Source organism: Urocampus carinirostris, chromosome 13 (genome assembly GCF_059441175.1).
Source record: "Urocampus carinirostris isolate Australia breed hairy pipefish chromosome 13, RoL_Ucar_1.0, whole genome shotgun sequence".
NCBI lineage: Eukaryota > Metazoa > Chordata > Actinopteri > Syngnathiformes > Syngnathidae > Urocampus > Urocampus carinirostris.
In genome coordinates this window covers 40325664-40345554 of record NC_142361.1, presented here as the reverse complement: position 1 = coordinate 40345554, position 19891 = coordinate 40325664, and the positions used below count along the sequence as shown (strand labels likewise).

At 41.3% G+C, this 19891-nt stretch overlaps 1 protein-coding gene across 3 annotated transcripts in view; it reads right to left on the bottom strand.

Moving 5' to 3' along the window:
• The window catches only part of arid4b (AT-rich interaction domain 4B), a 67291-nt gene that overhangs the window by 25996 nt on the left and 21404 nt on the right, over window positions 1-19891 (bottom strand). For all 3 annotated transcript variants that reach the window (XM_088351237.1, XM_088351240.1, XM_088351239.1), the window contains 12 exons: window positions 19663-19753; window positions 19490-19569; window positions 17180-17271; window positions 11755-11899; window positions 9487-9566; window positions 8424-8500; window positions 6695-6843; window positions 6549-6621; window positions 4462-4556; window positions 4287-4384; window positions 4043-4217; window positions 2763-2971 (listed from right to left, as the gene is read on the bottom strand). In XM_088351237.1, the coding sequence (XP_088207363.1) occupies window positions 2763-2971; window positions 4043-4217; window positions 4287-4384; window positions 4462-4556; window positions 6549-6621; window positions 6695-6843; window positions 8424-8500; window positions 9487-9566; window positions 11755-11899; window positions 17180-17271; window positions 19490-19569; window positions 19663-19753 (1364 nt within the window). The remainder of the gene's footprint in view (window positions 1-2762; window positions 2972-4042; window positions 4218-4286; window positions 4385-4461; window positions 4557-6548; window positions 6622-6694; window positions 6844-8423; window positions 8501-9486; window positions 9567-11754; window positions 11900-17179; window positions 17272-19489; window positions 19570-19662; window positions 19754-19891) is intronic.

The window sequence follows — 19891 nt, the reverse complement described above, 5'->3', positions numbered from 1 at the left end:
GATCAGGAACCTATGGAGTACCGTATTTTCCGCACTATAAGGCGCACCGGATTATAGGGCGCACCCCGAAAAAATAGTTGTTGGTCCTATTTTTGACATACATAAGGCGCACCGGATTATAAGGCGCTACAATGGGAACGTCGACAAAACAGTCAGATGATTCAGCCCAACTGATTACCCCCTTAACATTCCCAAAGCTTGCAAAGACGCAAATACGTGTCGAGAACACGCGCGGATGCGGTGTCCGTACCATGTCACTCAAATGCATCGTTCCATCATTCGGAAGGTTAAAGTCTTGGGATTCAAGTAAATGCCAACCATTCCTTAGTTTCTATTTTCTTTTTCGCTCGCAACTTTACTGTGCATATGACAATAAACACTTGGAATTGAGTTTAATTTAAAAAAAGACCCATCACAGAAACATCGATATCACTCTGAAACAAGATACTGGGAAAATATATAGCCGGAGTAGCTCACCGAAGTCGTTGTGTTCATAATAATGTGCAGACATGGTCCTCTTATATCCGTGAGTGTAGTAAATCCAGGAGAATCAAATATTTACAAATACAGAATAGTAAAAAATGCTTTCTGTATGCCGTCAACCACGTGCTATACGCATTCATCTTTTTCGGCCAATTGCAGGCTTTGTTTTGCCGGTTAAGCCTATGCCAGCCTGTAAATGATAAAAAGGATCCGCCCCTTGACCTCCGAATAACTTTAGCCAATTGTGATCGATTCAAATGATGATTGACACATTGGTTAGCCAATGAAACGCCGGTAAATAAATCCCAGCATACACCGCGGACGACTTCGCCTTCGGGGGAAAATCGAGTCGGCGGCTGCAAGTTAGTCGGAAGACTTTGCGACTTAATGTTGATCCATAAATAAGGCGCACTGTATTATAAGGCGCATGGTCAGCTTTTGAAAAAAATAAAGCTTTTAGGTGCGCCTTATAGTGCGGAAAATACGGTACACTCGCCTCGGAGATAAAAGTATACACGAGCAAATCTCATTTAAAGTGCCCTTAATTCTGATAAGCGTAAGGTTGACTCTAGTGCGGTATTAGAGTACTTGAAACGGTCCCGTATATAAAGCGCATACTCCCCACTACAGTTTACGGTCAAGGTCTCACACCAACGGACCCTGCTTTGTATGAAAGCTCATTACAAGATTTAGGTACACTGCTAAAACCCACAGAAGAAACTGCAAACACCCAGAAAGGCCAGCCAAGCAAGCGCACAGAGTAATTCGATTGGGTTGAGCAGTAAGGGTGGGCTGAGCTATGCACACAGCGCCGTCTGCACCCAAGGTAAATGCGTCAGTATCCTTGTTTGCAGTATTTTGTGACATGTTTACAAAATAACTCAGCTTGCACCTTGATTTGAAACCATTTGTTGTGAAAACAATGAAGGCCTAAATGAGCCATTTTAAGTTACTGAGGAAGGGAGACAAGTTTTAAGGTGTACATTTGTTGATTTGTGACGCGGGCTCTAGCACATTCTTAAATTGGATCAAATCATCTAACGTCGCACAGTAAAATTAGCTTTCGTCTGGAGGGCTGGTTTGCCGGTTTTGAGGAAATTTGTCTTAAAATATATGGTATGTTTCTTGAAAAGAAAAAAAAACAAAGTATTTTGCTGTTGTAGCTCTTTGGGTCAAAAAGATTCCCGACCCTCGCTCTAAAGCAGGGGTCTGGGACTTGATAGTTTGAGGCCCCTGCCTCAATATGAAAGTAAAGGGACATTGTGTATTATTTTTCCACTAAATCTCACTGAATTCTGTCATGCCACCGAAAGAGTGCTAAAAGCACAACAAAAGCAGACAAATACAGAAAGGCAAAGTGACCAAAATGCACATTGTTACTTTAAAAAAAGCGAAATGCAGAAAATGGCAAAGAAAAGGAAAAAAAGAGAAAAATGAAAAAAAATAAGACAAAGGTAAAACTCAGGAAAAGAGACAAAATAAAAACATGAAAAAGTAAAACTCGAGAAAAATGAAAACAATTAAAAGACAAAAAATGAAAAAAGGACAATTAAAGAAAAACATGAAATAGGACAAAAAGTGAAACTCAAGAAAAAAAAGGAGAATAGAAATGAGAAAAATACAAAATGAAAAGTAAAAAAAGAAAATTATTTCCTGCTTTTGTCTGTAATTCCGTATTTTCTTTCTTTTTCTCCATTTTCCTCTTTTGCTTTATTTTCCTCTACTTTTCTTTTTACTCCAGTTTTCATTTTTTGCATCGTTTTCTTATTTCTTCTTCCCACTTTTTTTATTTTTGGGGAGAAAGGCTGGTTAAAAAGGGTGTTTTTTTGCTAATTTTGAGGCTCCGTAGTGTGTAGTCTTCCTTGCACGACACATGACAGCGACATCTAGTGGACAAATCAAGTCGCAATTATTTGTGACGCCCTGAATCACAAAACGTCTCAAAGGACTGCACAGGTTGGAATTACAAAAATAAGACACCGTCCCTTTAAGAAGAGCGGAATGTTTTCGCGGAAAAGCCCATTTGGCCCTCGCTTCCGAGGCCCCCCGACTCCATGGAGTTGAAGACCCCTGCTCTAAAGCATCGCGCTCATAAGGAACGTCAATTCGTGCTAAAGAAAATGGCGAAATCGAGGTTGGCGGCCGATTGAGCGGAATGCAGCGGATGCAGACGAAGCAAAGGCTAATTTCAAGGGGAGGGTCTTTCCTTTGTATCCCGGGGTCTACCCCGCGTCAATTTTTGAAGGCCCCCACCCGCCGCCGTAGAGGAAAGCACCTACCCAGTGTCGTCTTTGCTCCCCCGGTCCTCTTCAGGCTCCGGTTTGACGTTCTGGGCTCCGAGGCGAGACGAGCCTTCGTGGGGGTCTCCGGTGGGGGGGCCGCAGTCTTCCTCCTCGTTTTCCCCGTCACGGGCTTTCTTTTCGTTGCCGTCCTTTCCCTCCGCTTTTGGAGACGGATTTTTGCTGAGGAGCGATTCCAGTTTCTCCTCCTGGGGAGAGAAGCAGTGTTCATTTGAGCTGTGAAAAGTGATGGGTCCCGGGGACTTGCATGCTCAAATATCTATGGGTCCCAATGTTCCCTGTCATTTTGCTCTCGGGTCTGAGCGTTCAGACAAAGTCGGTGAGCAACGCTTGAAACAACAGTGAGCGACAGCAATCCCAAGTGTGGCAACTAAGTCATTAGCAAACTTGTCCAAAACTTGACATCACGTTACATTTTTGGCAATGATAATTTTTTTTTCACTTTTGAATGAATTGACTCATGTACAATTGCAGAGTTTGTAGGGCCTACAAACGTCATTTGTTTTTACAACAATTCTCTCATAAGATTTCCTTTTCTTTTTCTTCTGGTATCTTTTGTCGCATAATATTAACATTTTTGGGGGCTTATTGAGTCGGTTGCAAGATACAGAACTGTACTTCATCACATTTTTAGTGGAAGCACAATGTTGGCAACAAGATTCACTTGATACAATTGGAAATTATTGGAATGCAACACAAACTTTTTCTTTTTCCCGTTTTTTTTCTACTTTTTTAAATTCCTTTAAAAAAATCTCATTCTGTTTATTTTTTCCTAGCTGTTACTTTTTTCTTTTTGTTCTCTATTTACTTTTTTCCTTTGTTTCTTTTCTTTTTTTCTGGCTTTTTCTGAAATTTTCCTTCTTTTTTCTCTTCCTTTTGTTTATTTTTTCTCAGCTTTTCACAACTTTTTCATTTTGGTATTTTTTTTCTTTTTTGTTCTATTCCCTCCCCCCTTCCTTTAAGTCATTTTGTGCACAATTTTACATCATATTTGATCATGTTGGGATGAAAGAAGCAAAAAAAACCTGAAGAGCCGTTTAGGACCCTTTTAGTGAGCCGAGCCGAAGAAGCCGGTTCTCGAAAAACTCTACTAACTTTACTCAACTTCGTTCTACTTCGACTCGACTTCCAAATACTGCATTTAGGACACAACGTCAGAGGAACCCGTGTATTTTGACCTTCATGCACAGTAACTTTTACTTAAGTCGCTTCTTAAATAGTATATACATATATATATTTGGGGGGAGGTGTGACGGCACCTTGCAGACCACCGACAGCGTGGCGACCGGTTCAGATTTGTGATCTTGAGTGGAGGTGTCGGGGTCCCCCTGGACCGCAGACGTCCCCTCTCCCTTGGAGGTCTGCTTTAGAGGGAGCTCCATCTTGAAGGCGATGGCGGTAGAAGTGCAGTACTCTTCGAAACCGTAAAGGTACCTGCGTAAAAAAAACGCCGTTAAAAAAAGGAACATTTCAATCCCGACTTTGAAATATCCGCGCTCGTACTTTCGGTAAGCGCATTTGACGTTGTAGCCGGCGGCCGAATTGAGGATGGGGATCCCGAGGTCCTGGTAGATTTGCTTCCAAACAGCACCGCTTTCGATCTGGACGAATTAGAAATCAGAGCAAAATATACACAATAGAATCCCGTATCTTACTGGGAACCAGTGCAAACCCTTACATTGTCGAAGCCTCCCAGTTTGTTCACCAGTCGGTAGAGTTTGAAGAGGTTGAGGTTCCGGTAACCGAGAACTGGCCTCTTGTTGATGGGCGTTCCTGGGACCGCGACATTAATAGAGAGCGACATCAAAACGAGAAACCAAGCAACAGAGATAATGGATTTATTATTACCCATAGCTTCTTTTTTTGGGCTCAGATTATATAAGGTGTATTTTCTCCCTCACAAAAGGACTTTCTCAGGGACCAATATAATCAAAATGCACCAAAATGTACAGACTTTTTACGGATTCTCAAATGGACATGCAAAAGGATCATCAACACAGCCCAAAAATCATGGGCTACTTTCTTTCTCCGGGACCAATATAATCATAATGCACCAAAATGTACAGACTTTTTACGGATTCTAAAATGGACATGCAAAAGGATCATCAACACAGCCCAAAAATGGTAGACTGGTGGCTGTGCATCAATGAAATGGTTTCAAATTTGAAAGTAGAGTAACATCTGATGCACATCCTCATGAAAATAATATCAGTATCCGGGTCAAAATTTAATCTATGGTGCTGTCGTAGGTCAAGGAGTTGGATTGCTCGCCTCGAGACCGTTGGGTCGCAGGTTGGATTCCCAGCTCTTCCGAAATAATTGTCAAAGTTTCCTTGGGTAAGACACCGAACCCCTAATGCCCTTGATAAGCATATAGGCGCCTTGCATGGCTGATGCTGCTATCAGTGTGTGTGAGTGTGTGTGTGTGAATGGGTAAGTGTGAAATACGTTGGAAAGCACTTCAGTGGCTTAAAACTGCTATTTAAATGCAATCAATTTACTATTTACTCATGCCTCACCTCAAATCATCGTATTCAAAATGACAATTGAAAATTGCAAATACCGTAATTTCCGGACGACAAGCCGCTCCTTTTTTCCCAAACCTTCAACCCTGCGGCTTATTCAGTGATGCGACCAATTGATGTCATTTTTCTAACGGCCGCCAGCGGCGCTCGAGTACAAAAGGTAAGATTTAGACCGCTGGAATATATGCGCCGAGGAAGACTGCAACTTCTTGGCTAAAAATTAAATTAGCGTAGAAAATATCCTCACCATGCAAATTGCAAAAAGAAAGGCACATGACGCAGCTTTCAAGCTAAAAGCAATCGAGCAATCCGATAAAGAAGGAAACAGAGCTATTGCACGTAAACTTTACTTCGCGAGCGTGTTGCTAGCGTGTTTTGGAATATGTTTTGGAATAAGGGAGCGTGGGACGACGTCTATATGACAAAGTTTCTTTCCGATACTGAGGAAGACGACTTTGATGGCGTCAGTTCTAAGGAGGAAGATGAGGATGGTTTACCGATATTTTTAAAAGTACGGTATATTTTCTTAACAGACCCATTTACTGTTTTGCGAGCGTGTTGCTACCTGTCACAGTCACGGTTTGGGATGAAAGTTATATTATTATTATTAAAGCTTTGAAAACTCTCTCGGTGTATCGTCTTTCTTTGTAAATATGTGTAACCCATGTATAATATTTATTTAAAACTGTATATTTTTGTAATGTATTTATTTGAGAGACTTATTCTGATATGTTTTCCACGGGCGGATCAAAAAGAAGGGGCGAAAAAAACGGGGGCTGACGGGAAGTGGAGTAAAGGTGAGACGTGTTTGTGGACGCAGCGGACAATAATGGATATATATTTTTCCCCACCCTTACCTTTGGAAATATACACTTTTTTTCCTTGGATTACTTTCAACCGGACCCGGACTCTGCAGGTCTGCATCAAACCTTAAGTACCGGTATCATTTTCCGTACATTTAGCCGGCTGTGGTTTTTTTGGACTGTGTACTTTATATTCAGTTACAATCGCGGGACTCAAAGCCGGGTTTGGGCTAATATTGTGATTGTGTTACATGTTTTAATGTGGGCGCGTGCGGCTTATATACAGGTGCGGCTTGTGTGAGTATAAAAGCAGTTTTCCTCTTAAAATGTGGTGGGTGCGGCTTATAATCAGGTGCGCTCTATAGTCCGGAATTTACGGTAAATCATAAATAAGCTTCTTATACATATAGAATTCTCGTCAATTGATGAAGACTCACTTCTGTCCTCCATGAATTTGTAGAGCTGCTGAAGGAAATTGTCCCTCTCTTCAGGAAACGGCTCCACTTCCTCCTGAAGTGGACGGGTGGGATCAGTTTCGTTTCCGAGCAAAAAATGAGAAAAATCAAAAGATCTTTCCAGTCACCTCTTGGTCTTCACCACCGGCATCTTCTTCCCGCTCCTCCTCTTCGTCCTCGTCCTCCACCTCGCTGCCGGAACTTTCCTCTTTCACTTCCGTTTTCCAAGCGCCGGGAACGAGCGACCGTTGCTGGAATTCCAAGGCCGCCTCCAAGGCTGTTCGAAAACACAAACGTGAATTCCTTTGTCTTTGTTTATTTCGACAAACAAATGCTTGGCTTCTTTCAGAGTCATGTCACAAGCGCCTAAAAAAACACAATTGAGTCATTCAGTCAAAGGCCACCAGGGGGAGTCAGGAACCTCCAACAATCTTGTGAACCTGGAGTGCCGCGTCCAATTTCGTTGTCACAATATGTTCAACCCATTTTGTAACAATGACATAGCTGTGGCGCTCCAGGGCTCCATGCCCTTACAAACTGTCGTATTTTCCCTTACAAAATACTAAATAATCTTACACCATATTTTTTTTCAAACATGTTTATTTATGTAGTTTAACATGTTATATTGTACATGCGTTTCCTTATATCATATATATTGTTAATGAACTTTTTGTTGTGAGATTCTGAGTTGCTCGACATGAATGAGCTTTATTATAAGAAAAGTTCAGAAATGAAGTCGCTTGGATGTTAACTGTAGAAGGAAAAAACACATGTAAATAGAATTAAGTAGAATTATACATTTTCCTATTCAAATTATGAATTCATTTTCTGCAATAAATTATTGTTGGTAATATACTGATTAAAGGGATCACCACAAACCTGTCTTTTTTCATTTTCTCCTTTCATACTTCCTTTTTGTCTTCACTTCTTTATACAACATCATCATTCGTAATATAATGCATCAAAGCAAGTGAGCCGTTGGAGAGCCGGCTCTCTTTCATGAGTTGAGCCAAAAAAGCCGGTTCTCTAAAAAGAGACGGACTTCCTTTCACTACATAAGTACCACATGAAATCCCCAGGCGGCAGAAGCATGCGCACAGTAGCATCAAACCGCTGGCTTCGTTTGCAACACAAAAAAACAATACTGAGATAGAGGCTATCGCGGCCAACTCCTTTGACTTGATTTGCCGTTTGGTGATAGGTGTATACCGGATGGTACCCATCATTGATAAATTTGCATTTTCCGTACAGATTTCCTTGTACGTCATACAAAAATGCATAATAAACGTATTTGTACGGCAAAAACGTACAGGTTGACAGGTATGTGATAATAAAGGTCTATTCTATTCTATTAATTAGTTTACAGGGTTCGTTCACCTTTTTCATGGACAAATTCAAACACTTGCAAGGCCATGTTCTGAAAAAAATCCCAGTACCTTCAAAGGAAGAAATCCAGCGCAGAGCAAAGTGTTTATTTTGTGGACTTTGATGACTAAAATCAAGTTGCTATGTTGCTGCTAGCACCTACTTTGTGCCATTTTGCTCTGTTCCCTTCTATGATCTGCAAATGTTAGTGTCAATAGGCTGCTATAAACTGACAGGAATTCTGCCATTCTGCTTCAATATGTCCGCTTTGTTTACAAACACGGAAAGGACTTTGTAAGTGCGAAGCAGACTGCTGATCTTTTGCTTTTTGTTTGACTTATTTTAATTGATATTTTGTGTGTTTTTCAGAAGGTCTGTGTCGAAATTGGTTACAATAGAATTGTTAATAGTCATTTTTGTTTGGTATCATTTATTTAAAACACCGAAGATGTAAATCCATAGTCTTGAAGATAGTTGATGGCCTCTCCTTACCCGACTTGAGCGACGCGTCCGCCTTTGGGGGAGAGTCCGCGTTTATCTCGCGGACATCCTTCCGTAGCACCATGTAACTGAGGGGAAATCACAATGATATTCAAAATTGTTGATAATAAAATCTTGTACAGTGGAACCTCGGTTTTCGAACGCCTCTCAGTTCGAACAAATCGGTTCTCGACCAAAAATTTCGAGAAATTCTTGCTTCGCTTTTCGTTCAAAAAATCGGAGTTTGAACGCCAGTACGCTAGGGGCGACGCTGAGCGGCGTACGCGTGTAGATTGCCCCTACCCCTCGTGAAGAACTGTTGTCACGGCAACGCGCACTCCTTTTCTGTTTTCGTTTTTCAAAAGCGGTGAAGGGAGTGTTTTAACCCCTAATTATGCCTCGGAAGAAGGTCGGTGCAAGCAGCAAAGTTGCTACAGGTGAAAAAAGAGGAGTAGTGCGTACAACTATTGCATTTAAGAAAGAAATAAGAGCAAAATATGAAGAAGATGTGCGAGTTTCCCTTCTTTCAGGAATAGAGCATGGCTTCTGCCGACCGGTAAGAAATCCTATTCATAATTCTTTTCTTTATCCTTTAACCGCTCACCACTTGTTGTGGAGACCCGGGTGCTAAATGACGTTTCAATGACCTGATTTTTTTATTATGACACGTTCATGTTAGCGTAATCGTACGATTAGCCTGGGTTAGCTTCATGTTTACTTTCATGGTAAACATTCAGGGTGTTGGAACGGATTAAAACGATTTTCCATTACTTTTAATGGAAAAAACGATTTCGGTGATCGAACAAATCGGTTTTCGAACAGGGTTCTGGAACGGATTATGGTCGAGAACCCAGGTTCCACTGCACATATAAAAAAACGAATGGAAAGTCATCATGTTTGACTTCCAAACAAAAGGAGTCACCCTTGTTTGCGACTGTCGCTAAGCTAACAGATTCCCAAACGATGCGCCTCCACTCAAGGAATAAACATCACAGGATTTGTTCAAAGAGCATCCAAAATGATTCGTTCATAAATAACTCCGGCGTTCGGATATGATTCAATATTCGGCACTCACAATTTTCCGTCCTTGAAGGAGCGCACAAATAAGCTTTCCTTTTTGATGATGATGTCATCGTGGCAGTCGGGGGAGGTCACCTGAGGGAACGAAATTCATCAGAATAAAGGGACCGTTCACGAGTGAAAAAAATCCGGGTTGCCCACAAATTCTGGCTTGATTTGTGTAGATTGCACATTGTTTTTCCTGCTATGCTTGACTTGATTGGGAGCAGACTAAAACAAACTCAATTTTCCAGAAAAACAAAGAACGCAAAGTATAAGAACAAGTATTTACATTTAAATAAATATATATGTGTAACGGGTGTAATAATAACTTTTGTTTTATTAAAATTCCTGCTGAAATATGTGTATAGTTTTTGGTAAGTGTCCTGCAATGATGAGTCCAACGGTGCCACCTGCTGGTATGGGGTAGGGTTTGTTTTGGCTTTTGACATGTGACCGGAAGGCGGGGTTTTGTTGGCAGTCTACAGAGCGAGCTGCCAACGGTAAGACACATCTTTTGGTGCTCCACAAAAAAAGTTAATTTTAAACATTATAACCACAGCTGACAAATCTCTCACCATGCACATTAATGTGATTGATGTTGTCAAGCTGTTTGGATTTATTTTCGTTTTGTTTCTGTTGTGCTAAAATGTTAATTCCCCTAAGAGAGATCGAAGAGATCAAAGCCAGCAGAGAAGCTAATGTTGTGGCTCATTTCCTCTAATCATTATTGTTATTATTTCTATTTTCTCATATATATAAAAAGGATGATGTTGGTTAAAATTCAGACTAAAGAAAAATATGATGAATTCATTGTAAACGTTAAAAAAACACTATACGATCTCTTGTTAAAAGTATCTTGTTAAAATGGATGTAAAAATGTATTGTGATGGTTGATATTCTAAAATGTATTTTATGTAAATTGAAAAGAAAGCTCTTTGATATGCTTTAAGCAGACTACAGAGCGAGATGCCAACGAGATCAAAGCCAGCAGAGAAGCTGATCACGTGTTGTGACTCATTTCATCTGCAGAAACTGTAATAAAAACCTCATCATCCAGTCCAGCGTGAATGTGGATCTTTGGTGGGACAGGTACACTGCGGTTGCATATGAAACCAACGTTTTTAAGCCCAGGTTTCAAATCAAGCCCCGCTTATTCAGGGTAAGGTTTTCCAAGCTTTTTTTAAAATTTCATTTTCATTCCCAGATGAGGCTTTATGTAAAAAAAATAATATTGTTCTATTTTGTTCACGACTAAGAGACCTTTTGGAAATCCAAGTTCTGATACATTCAACGCGGGATTTCCTGACGTTTAATAATCCACAATCACACACTTTTCTCATTGTATAATTCAGCATCATCCATCTTTCTTATGATTAAACACCTTTGGTCACACGTTGTAACGCAGGGGTGACAAACAGGTGGCCTGCGGGCCGGTTCAGGCCCGCTAAGGGATTGAATCCGGCCCGCGAGACAACGCTCAAAGAAGCGCATGAGAAAAACGAGCTGATGGTTGAAATATGTCCACTTGATATTGCCAAAGCCAGGTGCTTCTTACAAATGCTGTACTTGTATTAATTTCTCTCTCTCTATCTATCTCCCTCTCTTCCTCTATTTTTCTCTCATTCTCTGTCTTTCACTGGCTCTATTTTTCTCTTTCTTTGTCTCTTTCTCACTGTGTCTTTTTACCTTCTTTTGCTCCCTCCCTTTTTTCTTTGTCTCTCTCTTTTCTCTCTCTCGCTCCTGCTTTTCCCTTCTCTCTTTCTCTCCATCTCTCCTTTCTCTTTTTCTATTTCGCTTTGGATTTTGTTCTTACGCTCTCTTTCTTTCCCACTCTCACCATTTCTCTTTTCATCTCTTTTGTGTCTCACTCTCTCTTTTCCCTCTCTCTCTCTCCCCCTTTCTCTCTTCTTTGTCCCACCCTATCTACTCTTCTCTCCCTCTCTTTCTCCTTTGTCTTTCTCTCTAATCTACTAGTCCAGCCCCCCAGAGAATGTTTGTTCTATCGTGTGGCCCCCGAGTTCAAATGAGTTTGACACCCCTGTTGTAACGTCTGAAAACTACAGTTTTCAAAACAGTCACCAGGGGGCAGCGCTGAGTTCGGTCAGGCCAACGACAACAAACACGGCGTGTGGGGCGTGTAGAGTGATGGGGGGCGACTCTCCTAGTTATGGAAGTGCTAGTTATGAAAAGGAAGCTTACACCTGACTTGAGAGTGAAAAAGACAAACGATGTGCAGAGCAGAATTTTAAAAAAGAAATATTTCAAAAGTAGCGACGCTCACCAGTGCAGGATACCAGGCGCTTTTCTTCTTCTCCCCGGCGGCGAGCAGGCCCTCCACGAAGACCACTTTTCCGAAGAGATCTTCGTTCTGCCGTCGGTCGCCGTCCTCTTCTTCGCTGGAGGACGAGGACGGCTCTTCTTCTTGGCTGTGCCGCCCCAAAAAACAATTAGCTAAGATATAAAACTAAAAGGGATTCGCTTATATTTACATTTAGGGAATCTGGTCAACAATTTCAATTTGACGGCTTATTAAATACATGTACACAGTTGCTAAGTTAACACCTTGAAAAACAATGTTCCCTCTAAGCTGCGCGGGTGAACAATTGCGCACTGCTCGCACATTCTCGGCGCACAAGAAGATCTAGCCAGCGCACAAAAATCAGGGCTCCAGATTGCTAATTAAGAAGCCAATTAAGTCAAAGTTACAGTGCATGAAGGTCAAAATACACGGGTTCCCCTGACGCCGTTTTCTAAATGCGGTATTTTGAAGTCAATGTTGGAGTTGAACGAAGTCAGTAGAGTTTTTGGAGAACCGGCTTCTTCGGCTCGGCTCACTAAAAGGAACCGGCTCTTTCGGGTCCTAAACGGCTCTTCGGGTTGTTTTTGCTTCTTTCATCCCAACATGACTAAATATGATGTAAAATGATGCACAAAATGACTTAAAAGAAGGGGGGAATAGAACAAAAAAGGAAAATAATACCAAAATGAAAAAGTAGTGAAAAGCTGAGAAAAAAGAAACAAAAGGAAGAGAAAAAAGAAGGAAAAATTCTGAAAAAGCCAGAAAAAAAGAAACAAAGGAAAAAAAGTAAATAGAGAACAAAAAGAAGAAAAGTAACAGCTAGGAAAAATATATACAATGAGATTTTTTTTAAAGGAATTAAAAAAAGAAAAAAAGTTTTTGTGTTACATTCCAATAATTTCCAATGATACCAAGTCAATCTTGTTGCCATCATTGTACTTCCACTCAAAAATGTGATTAATTACAGTTGTGTATCTTACAACCGATGAAATAAGCCCCCCAAAATGTTAGTATTATGCCACAAAAGATACCAAGAAAAAAAAGAAATGAAAATCTTGTGAAAGAATTGTTGTAAAAACAAACGACGTTTGTAGGCCATCGTACATGAGTCAATTCAATCAAAAGTGAAACTTTTTTTTTGCATTGCCGGAAACTCAGCTAAATGTAACGTGATGTCAAGTTTTGGACATGCTTGATAACGACTTAGTTGCCACACTTGGGATTGCTGTTGCTCACTGTTGTTTCAAGCGTTGCTCACACACGCTCAGACCCGGGAAAAATGACAGGGAACATTGTTGAAAAATACTGGAATGAAATCCGCTGCTTCGTTTGAGTGTGCTTAAAATGATATAATTAAGCAGAAAAAGAAGAGTAAGAAAAGGAAAAAAAGGGGAACGCCATCAAGAATGAGGAAAGGAAAATAGGAATAAAAATGAGGAGAAGAGGAATGTCAATAAAGAAGAATGAGGAGGAGAACAATGACAAAAGGAATGAGAACAAGAATGGAAATAAGAATGAGAAGTGAACAAAAAGAAGAAGAAGAATGAAGATATAAATAAAAATGATAAGAAGAAGAGATACAACAATGATGAGGAGATGAAAAGTGAAATTTCAAAATGAGAAGACGGTTAGGAAGAATCAGAAGAAGAGGAACGAGAACAGGAAGAAAAACAGAAAGAAGGATGAAAAAAGGAAGAAAAATGAAGTAGAAATATGTGAACGAGAAGAAAACAAATAACAATATAAATGAGGAGAATAAAAATAAGGAGGAGAAGGACACAAAATTATGAAAAGAATGAGAAGAAAAGGGAATGATAATAGGAATAAGAACAAGAAGAAAAAAAGGAGAATGAGAAGAGGAATGATAATAAGAAAAAATGATAATGGGGAAAAGGAAGAGAAAAAGATGAATGAGAATAATAAAGAGGAGGATGAGGAAAAAAATGGTGAGGGGGAAGGGGCAGGGGAAGGAGAAGAGGGAGAAGAGGAAATAAGGCATGATGATAGGAAAAAAAAAAGAAATGAGAATAAGAATAATACAGATGAGAATAAGGGGGAGAAGACGAATTAGAAGAGTGAGAAGAAAATGAATACAAATGAGAAGGAAAATAAGAATGAGAAGAAGAAGAAAGAGAAGGAGAAAAAAAGAGGATTGGGAATGTGGATAACACAGAAAAGGAGAAGAGGAATAAAGGGGGGGAAACAAGATTAAGAATGAGAAAAAGGAGAAAGAGGAAAAGAAAGTGAGATTGAATTGATCTAAGTCATGGATCGTCCCATTTTTGACCCCATTCCAGATTATTTTTAGAGAGTAATAGAACAGGAACAATTACGATGACAAAAAATCTAATTTGGGACAATCTCGATGTCCCGCAAGACCCCACTAAGTACTTTTTTCCCCTGCTTCATTTCTTTGGAGCCGCATTGCTAGCGCTCGTAAAACCATTTAAGCTAGCTGGGACTCTTCCAAGTCGATATTGCATCGAAGCCATTAGCGCCGGTGTCGGGGCCCCGTTGTTAAGTAGAGTGTCGTCTTTCTGATCGCCGTGACGACCGGTGTCGGAACTAACGCAATTACTTTTCTCGGTACTGCAACTCTTTATATTTACATACAAAGTACAACTAAATACAGAATATGAGAGCGCTGAATTTTCATCATGGAGATATTCTCCCTACTGTGCTCACATCCTAACTGAACTTAAAACTACAGAGCACCTCGAAACAAGAGAATTAACAAAAATGTAGAATAGAATAAAATATACCTTTATTGTCATTGTTACAACATGGGATATATTGTGACAACGAAATTGGACGTGGCGCTCCAGTTCCACATTTTACAGTGAGGATATAAGGAAAACAAAGAGATAAAGGAACCTCGCTATACAGAGAATAATCCAGTTCATGAGCAGTCCCAGAAGCTACCACTAGAGACCGCTCAAGACTGTTGGTGACGGCTCACCGCCAGCATCAGCTCCTCTAGTTTGCAAATGAAAACTACGACAGGCAAAATGAAAATTGCACTGTACCTTTTTTGGGAGGGTACGTTCAATTTAAGTGAGAGTAACTTTATTTTAAGTGTACAGTAATGCTTAGGTATTAGTCTCTCTATCTCATTGCAAATCATCTTTATTAAGCGATAATAAACCTTATAAACATAATGCACCTATTAAGGGAGACGATCCAGGTATGCCATCTTTGGACTCCTCATTTCATAGTTTTGGAGTATTTCGCCACTTTTTGGTGTCAGTAATCAGTAGGGGTAGCTAAATTTATTTTTATCATGAAGTAACTACCTTATTTTTAGGACTACAGCCAAAACATGCCTAATTAAGAAAGAGAAACATAGTCGCACTGGAGTATAAGTCGCGTTTTGTGGGGAAATGTATTTGATAAGATCCAGCACCAAAAACAGACATGTCATCTTGAAAGGTAATTTAAATTAACAATCAAAAATAAATTAGGTCAGCACGGCGGCGCAGTGGTTAGCGCGTGTGCGGCACAGTTCTAAGGTCTCGGGAACCTCCTGTGTGGGTTCAAATCCAGCTACCGGACCTACTGTGCGGAGTTTGTATGTTCTCCCCGTGCTTGCGCGGGTTTCCTCCGGGCACTCCGGTTTCCTCCCACATTCCGAAAACATGCGTTGCAGGTGGATTGGCCGGTCCAAATTGTCCCTAGGTGGGAATGAGCGAGCAAGTTGTCTGTCCCTGTGTGCCCTGCGATTGACTGGCAACCAGTTCAAGGTGTCCCCTGCCCACTGCCCGATGATTGCTGGGATGGGCTCCAGCACCCCGCGACCCTACTGAGGATAAGCGGTGCAGCTGATGCGATGAGATGAATTAAAATAAATTATGTCATTTTTTTAATGGTTTGGATGGGCACAATCGGGCTGTACTTGCCCAACACACACCACAGGAAATGGTGCCCCGACCACCTTGTGTGCTTAAGGGTCCAACCAACCGAAAATGAAAGAATAATGATTAAAAGAATGTGCAAGATTTTTTCTATGATCCATTTATTTTGTTATTTATGCAGAGCAAATTTAAACGCGTTTATTAGATTAGATTAAATATATGCCTCTGTACTATATCATATAAAAAAGGAAAAATGGGCTGCCACCTACTGATATGGATGATTTTTGCAATTAAATGGCTGATTACCGGAAGAACGCAAGGACATGTATTTTCTTAAATAAAATAATAATCATAAAATAATAAAATAGGGCTATTTCCTGCAGCACACAGAAGGATTTTATACATTTGACTATAAAGGATTTTATACAATTGACTCATAATGCAAAGAAGATTTTCACTGAGTAGTCTTTAGTTCAATGACAGGTCAGGCTGTTCCAAATGCAGAATATTTTGCCTAGTTCTGTAGATAACAGGAGACTGACGGAGGACGGCAGGCGTTGTTTTGAGAAACGCTCGCTGCTGTTTTGAGGAACCACAGACATCGGGACGCTCGTCTCTGAGATTGTGAAGCCCACGTTGGGCATCCTTGGCACGCCCAAGGGAGGAGCCGGCACACCCTCTCGCGGGGAGATGTGGGCCAATAAGGACAGAGCTAAAGGACTTCAGAAGAAGACTTCCCAGAGACTGCAATGACACTAATTCGGCCGTTTTCAATGGAGTACACTTAGTTAAACTGTTAACAAAATTAAATCTGCCCCCATGTGGAAATGTCAGCTTTCCTGTTCTGTCACGAGGGAGACCGGACCAGAACGGAGGCAGGAAGGGAGAACTCAATTGCGTTGACGATCAAAACTTTTATTTACCAAAATAAAAGTCGTCCAAAACTCAGGGACAAGACAGAACAAACAGGCTTTAACAAAAAACGTGCAAACACAGGTTTCTTCCGACTCAAACAAAACAGGACAGAGCAAAACAGAACGGGAAATGCAGACAGAAAATACAATGAGCCAGCACCCGCAAAACCCCCCTTAAGAAGCAAAACGCGCAAATTAAGCGATCCGCTTCAGCTGTTGCCCAGGGGGCGGGGCCAGCCGGTTGCCACGGCGACCATGCTGGACACGACACCGTTCATCTTTTCCGTCAAGAAACGAACGTGCATAAATTGTGGGTGAATGTAGGTTGTGTTTGCTTAATGGAGTCAGCTAACTCATTGGAAAAATTAAACGGTACATTTTGATATTTAATACCCAACAATACTCATGAAAGTCTCGTTAAAAAACACTGCGGTAGTGCACACCAGTTTTCAAATACAAAAAATAGTTTGTTTAAGAAGTCCATTGATTGGTAGGAAAAGGTATACTATTATAGGTATGACTATTATGTCTTCTGGTGGAATACTGCTACTGGAATACTGGAAAAGGGCCCCATGATGTTGTGCCCACCCAACGTTTTACAAAGACAAATGACGTCCAAGAATAAGGAAGAAAGTGACTCACATGGGGTTGGAGCGGCGCCCCCTGTTGCCCTTTTTGCCAATGACGGGGGTCCCGAAGTGCTCGGGATTGGTGAGAGGGAGTCGGTCCAGAGTCTGCAATACCAAAACGGCACCATGAGTACACTCGATACGATAATTAGGCGCACTCGACACGTCTCGTTCCCGACGTTATCCGAACTGCCTATGACACAGAGTCATAATATCGTGACCGATTGGATACAAAATGTTCTCTAGTCTTTTTTCCTTAGTACCCAAAGAGCATCGGGTTCAAATCTGTTCACCGTTCTGTCTCTGTCTCTCGTTGAAGTATTTCACGAAGCATTTTATGCAGCTCGGGTTTACGAGGTTCACAACGGAGTACCGGTTTTACAGGGTAAATGGAAGCAAACTTCTATGACAGTCGTTTTTTGTACAAACATGGAGGTCGACCACCAGTATCGAGCTGGAACTTAACCCTTGTGGTCGCAAAAAATATATATAATGCATCACACAAATTTCTAAACACATATAGGGTTTAGCATGGGGCTGATTATCGGGTGAAACCCCCCCCAACAACTCAAGTTCTCCAGTTTCAGAACCCGAATCGAGACAGGACCCACTTGTGTTACGTTTCTCTCAGTTTTATTGGAAGAAAGGAAAGGGTTGCACCCACGATCCAGTGATCGCTGGGCGTGGGAAGCAGGTCGCTCTGAAAGCGGAAGTGGGACTTCCGTGGCGAGCGATGGCGGTGTTGGGAACGGAAAAACAGGTCAGTAGCCGGGACAGGAAAGCAAAAATGGGGTCGGAAACGAGTCATAAGCCGGGAAAGAGAGTAGACGTGGTCAGGATCGAAAACGGGTCGAAGCCGGGGGACAAACGGGAGCAAAAAACGGGACAGGTGGGAGTCAAGGTTGGAAAAGGCAGGTTGGAAAAGGCTTGCCTAGAGTACAGTGAGGCTCGCAGACGGACTGACAACAGAGGACAGATAGGAGTGGGTTTAAATAGTGACAGGGAGCCAATCAGAGTCCGAGGCAGTTGGCGCCAAAGGAGCGGGCACAGGTGATACATATCGGTAATCATGACATATAGTATGTAAAAACCTACTGCCACCTACTGACATGGATGACTATTACAGTTCCTTGTCTGAAGATAGCAAAAATACTGAATAATGGCCTGTTTTTTTGGGAAAGATAAAATTCCAGCGGCACACTAGACAAGGTCTCATGTCACACTGGTTGAAAAACACTGATTTAATGTATCAAAATTGCTGGTCTGAACACAACTACTAATATGTCTTCCAATGCTCACTTAGGGGGATTGGAATATACCGTAAATTCCGGACTATAAGCCGCTACTTTTTTCCCAAACTTTCAACCCTGCGGCTTATTCAGTGATGCGGCCAATTTATGTCATTTTTCTAACGGCCGCCAGCGGCGCTCCGGTACAAAAGGTAAGATTTAGACCGCTGGAATATATGCGCCGAGGAAGACTGCAACTTCTTGGCTTGTGCATGAATTAAATTAGCGTAAACATACCCTCATCATGCAAAATGCAAAACGACTTTGATGGCTTCAGTTCTAAGGAAGAAGATGAGGACGGTTTACCGTGATTTTTACAAGTACGGTATGTTTTTTTAACAGACCTGTTTACTGTGTTGCGAGCGTGTTGCTAGTGTGTTGCTACCTGTCACAGGCACCGTTTAAAGTTATTAAAGTTATATTATTATTATTAAAGCTTTGAAAACTCTCGGTGTACCGTCTTTCTTTGTAAATATGTGTAACCCATGTATAATATGCATTTAAAACTGTATATTTTTGTAATGTATTTATTTGAGAGACTTATTCTGATATGTTTTCCACGGGCGAATGAAAAAGAAGGGGCGGAACAAACGGGGGGTGACGGGAAGTGGGGTAAAGGTGAGACCTGTTTGAGGATGCGGCGGACAATAGTGGATATATATTTTTCCTACCCTTACCTTTGGAAATATACACTTTTTTTCTTGGATTACTTTCAACGGGACCCGGACTCTGCAGGTCTGCATCAAACCTTAAGTACCGGTATCCTTTTCCGTTCATTTTGCCGGCTGTGATTTTTGGAATGTGTACTTTAATGAAGGACATTTAGTTACAATCGCGGGACTTGAAGTCGGGTTTGGGTTAATTTTGTGTTTGTGTTACATTTTTTAATGTGGGTGCATGCGGCTTATATACAGGTGCGGCTTGTGTAAGCACAAAATCGGTTTTCCTCTTAAAAAGTGGTGGGTGCGGCTTATAATCAGGTTCGCTCTATAGTCCGGAATTTACGGTATATAGAGGTAATTGTTATGACTTGCCTCGCTCTCCGCAAAGTGCCGGGCGCCTTTAAGGCAGAGGGACGAACGCCTCAAGGTCTTCTCGTCACCATCGTCAAACACTAGGGGGCGCAAGCATGGAAATACATTAAAAAGTCATATTGAACATCTCCGCTTAGTATATTGGAGTCTTTACGAACATTTCAACGACTTACCGACTGTGTAAATGCTGGCGTCGGTCAGCTTATTGATGGTGGCCTCCTGGAAAACTCCGTCCTGGTTTTTCACTTCCACGATGGCGCCCACCTGAAGGATAAAAACAAAATTCTTCAAGGAATAGTTCAGCTACAAGAGTGTCTTGATTCACCAAAATGTAAACCGGCAGTAGCTCAGGAGGTAGAGCGCTCGTCTTGGGATCAAGAGATCGCAGTTCGAATCCCGGCT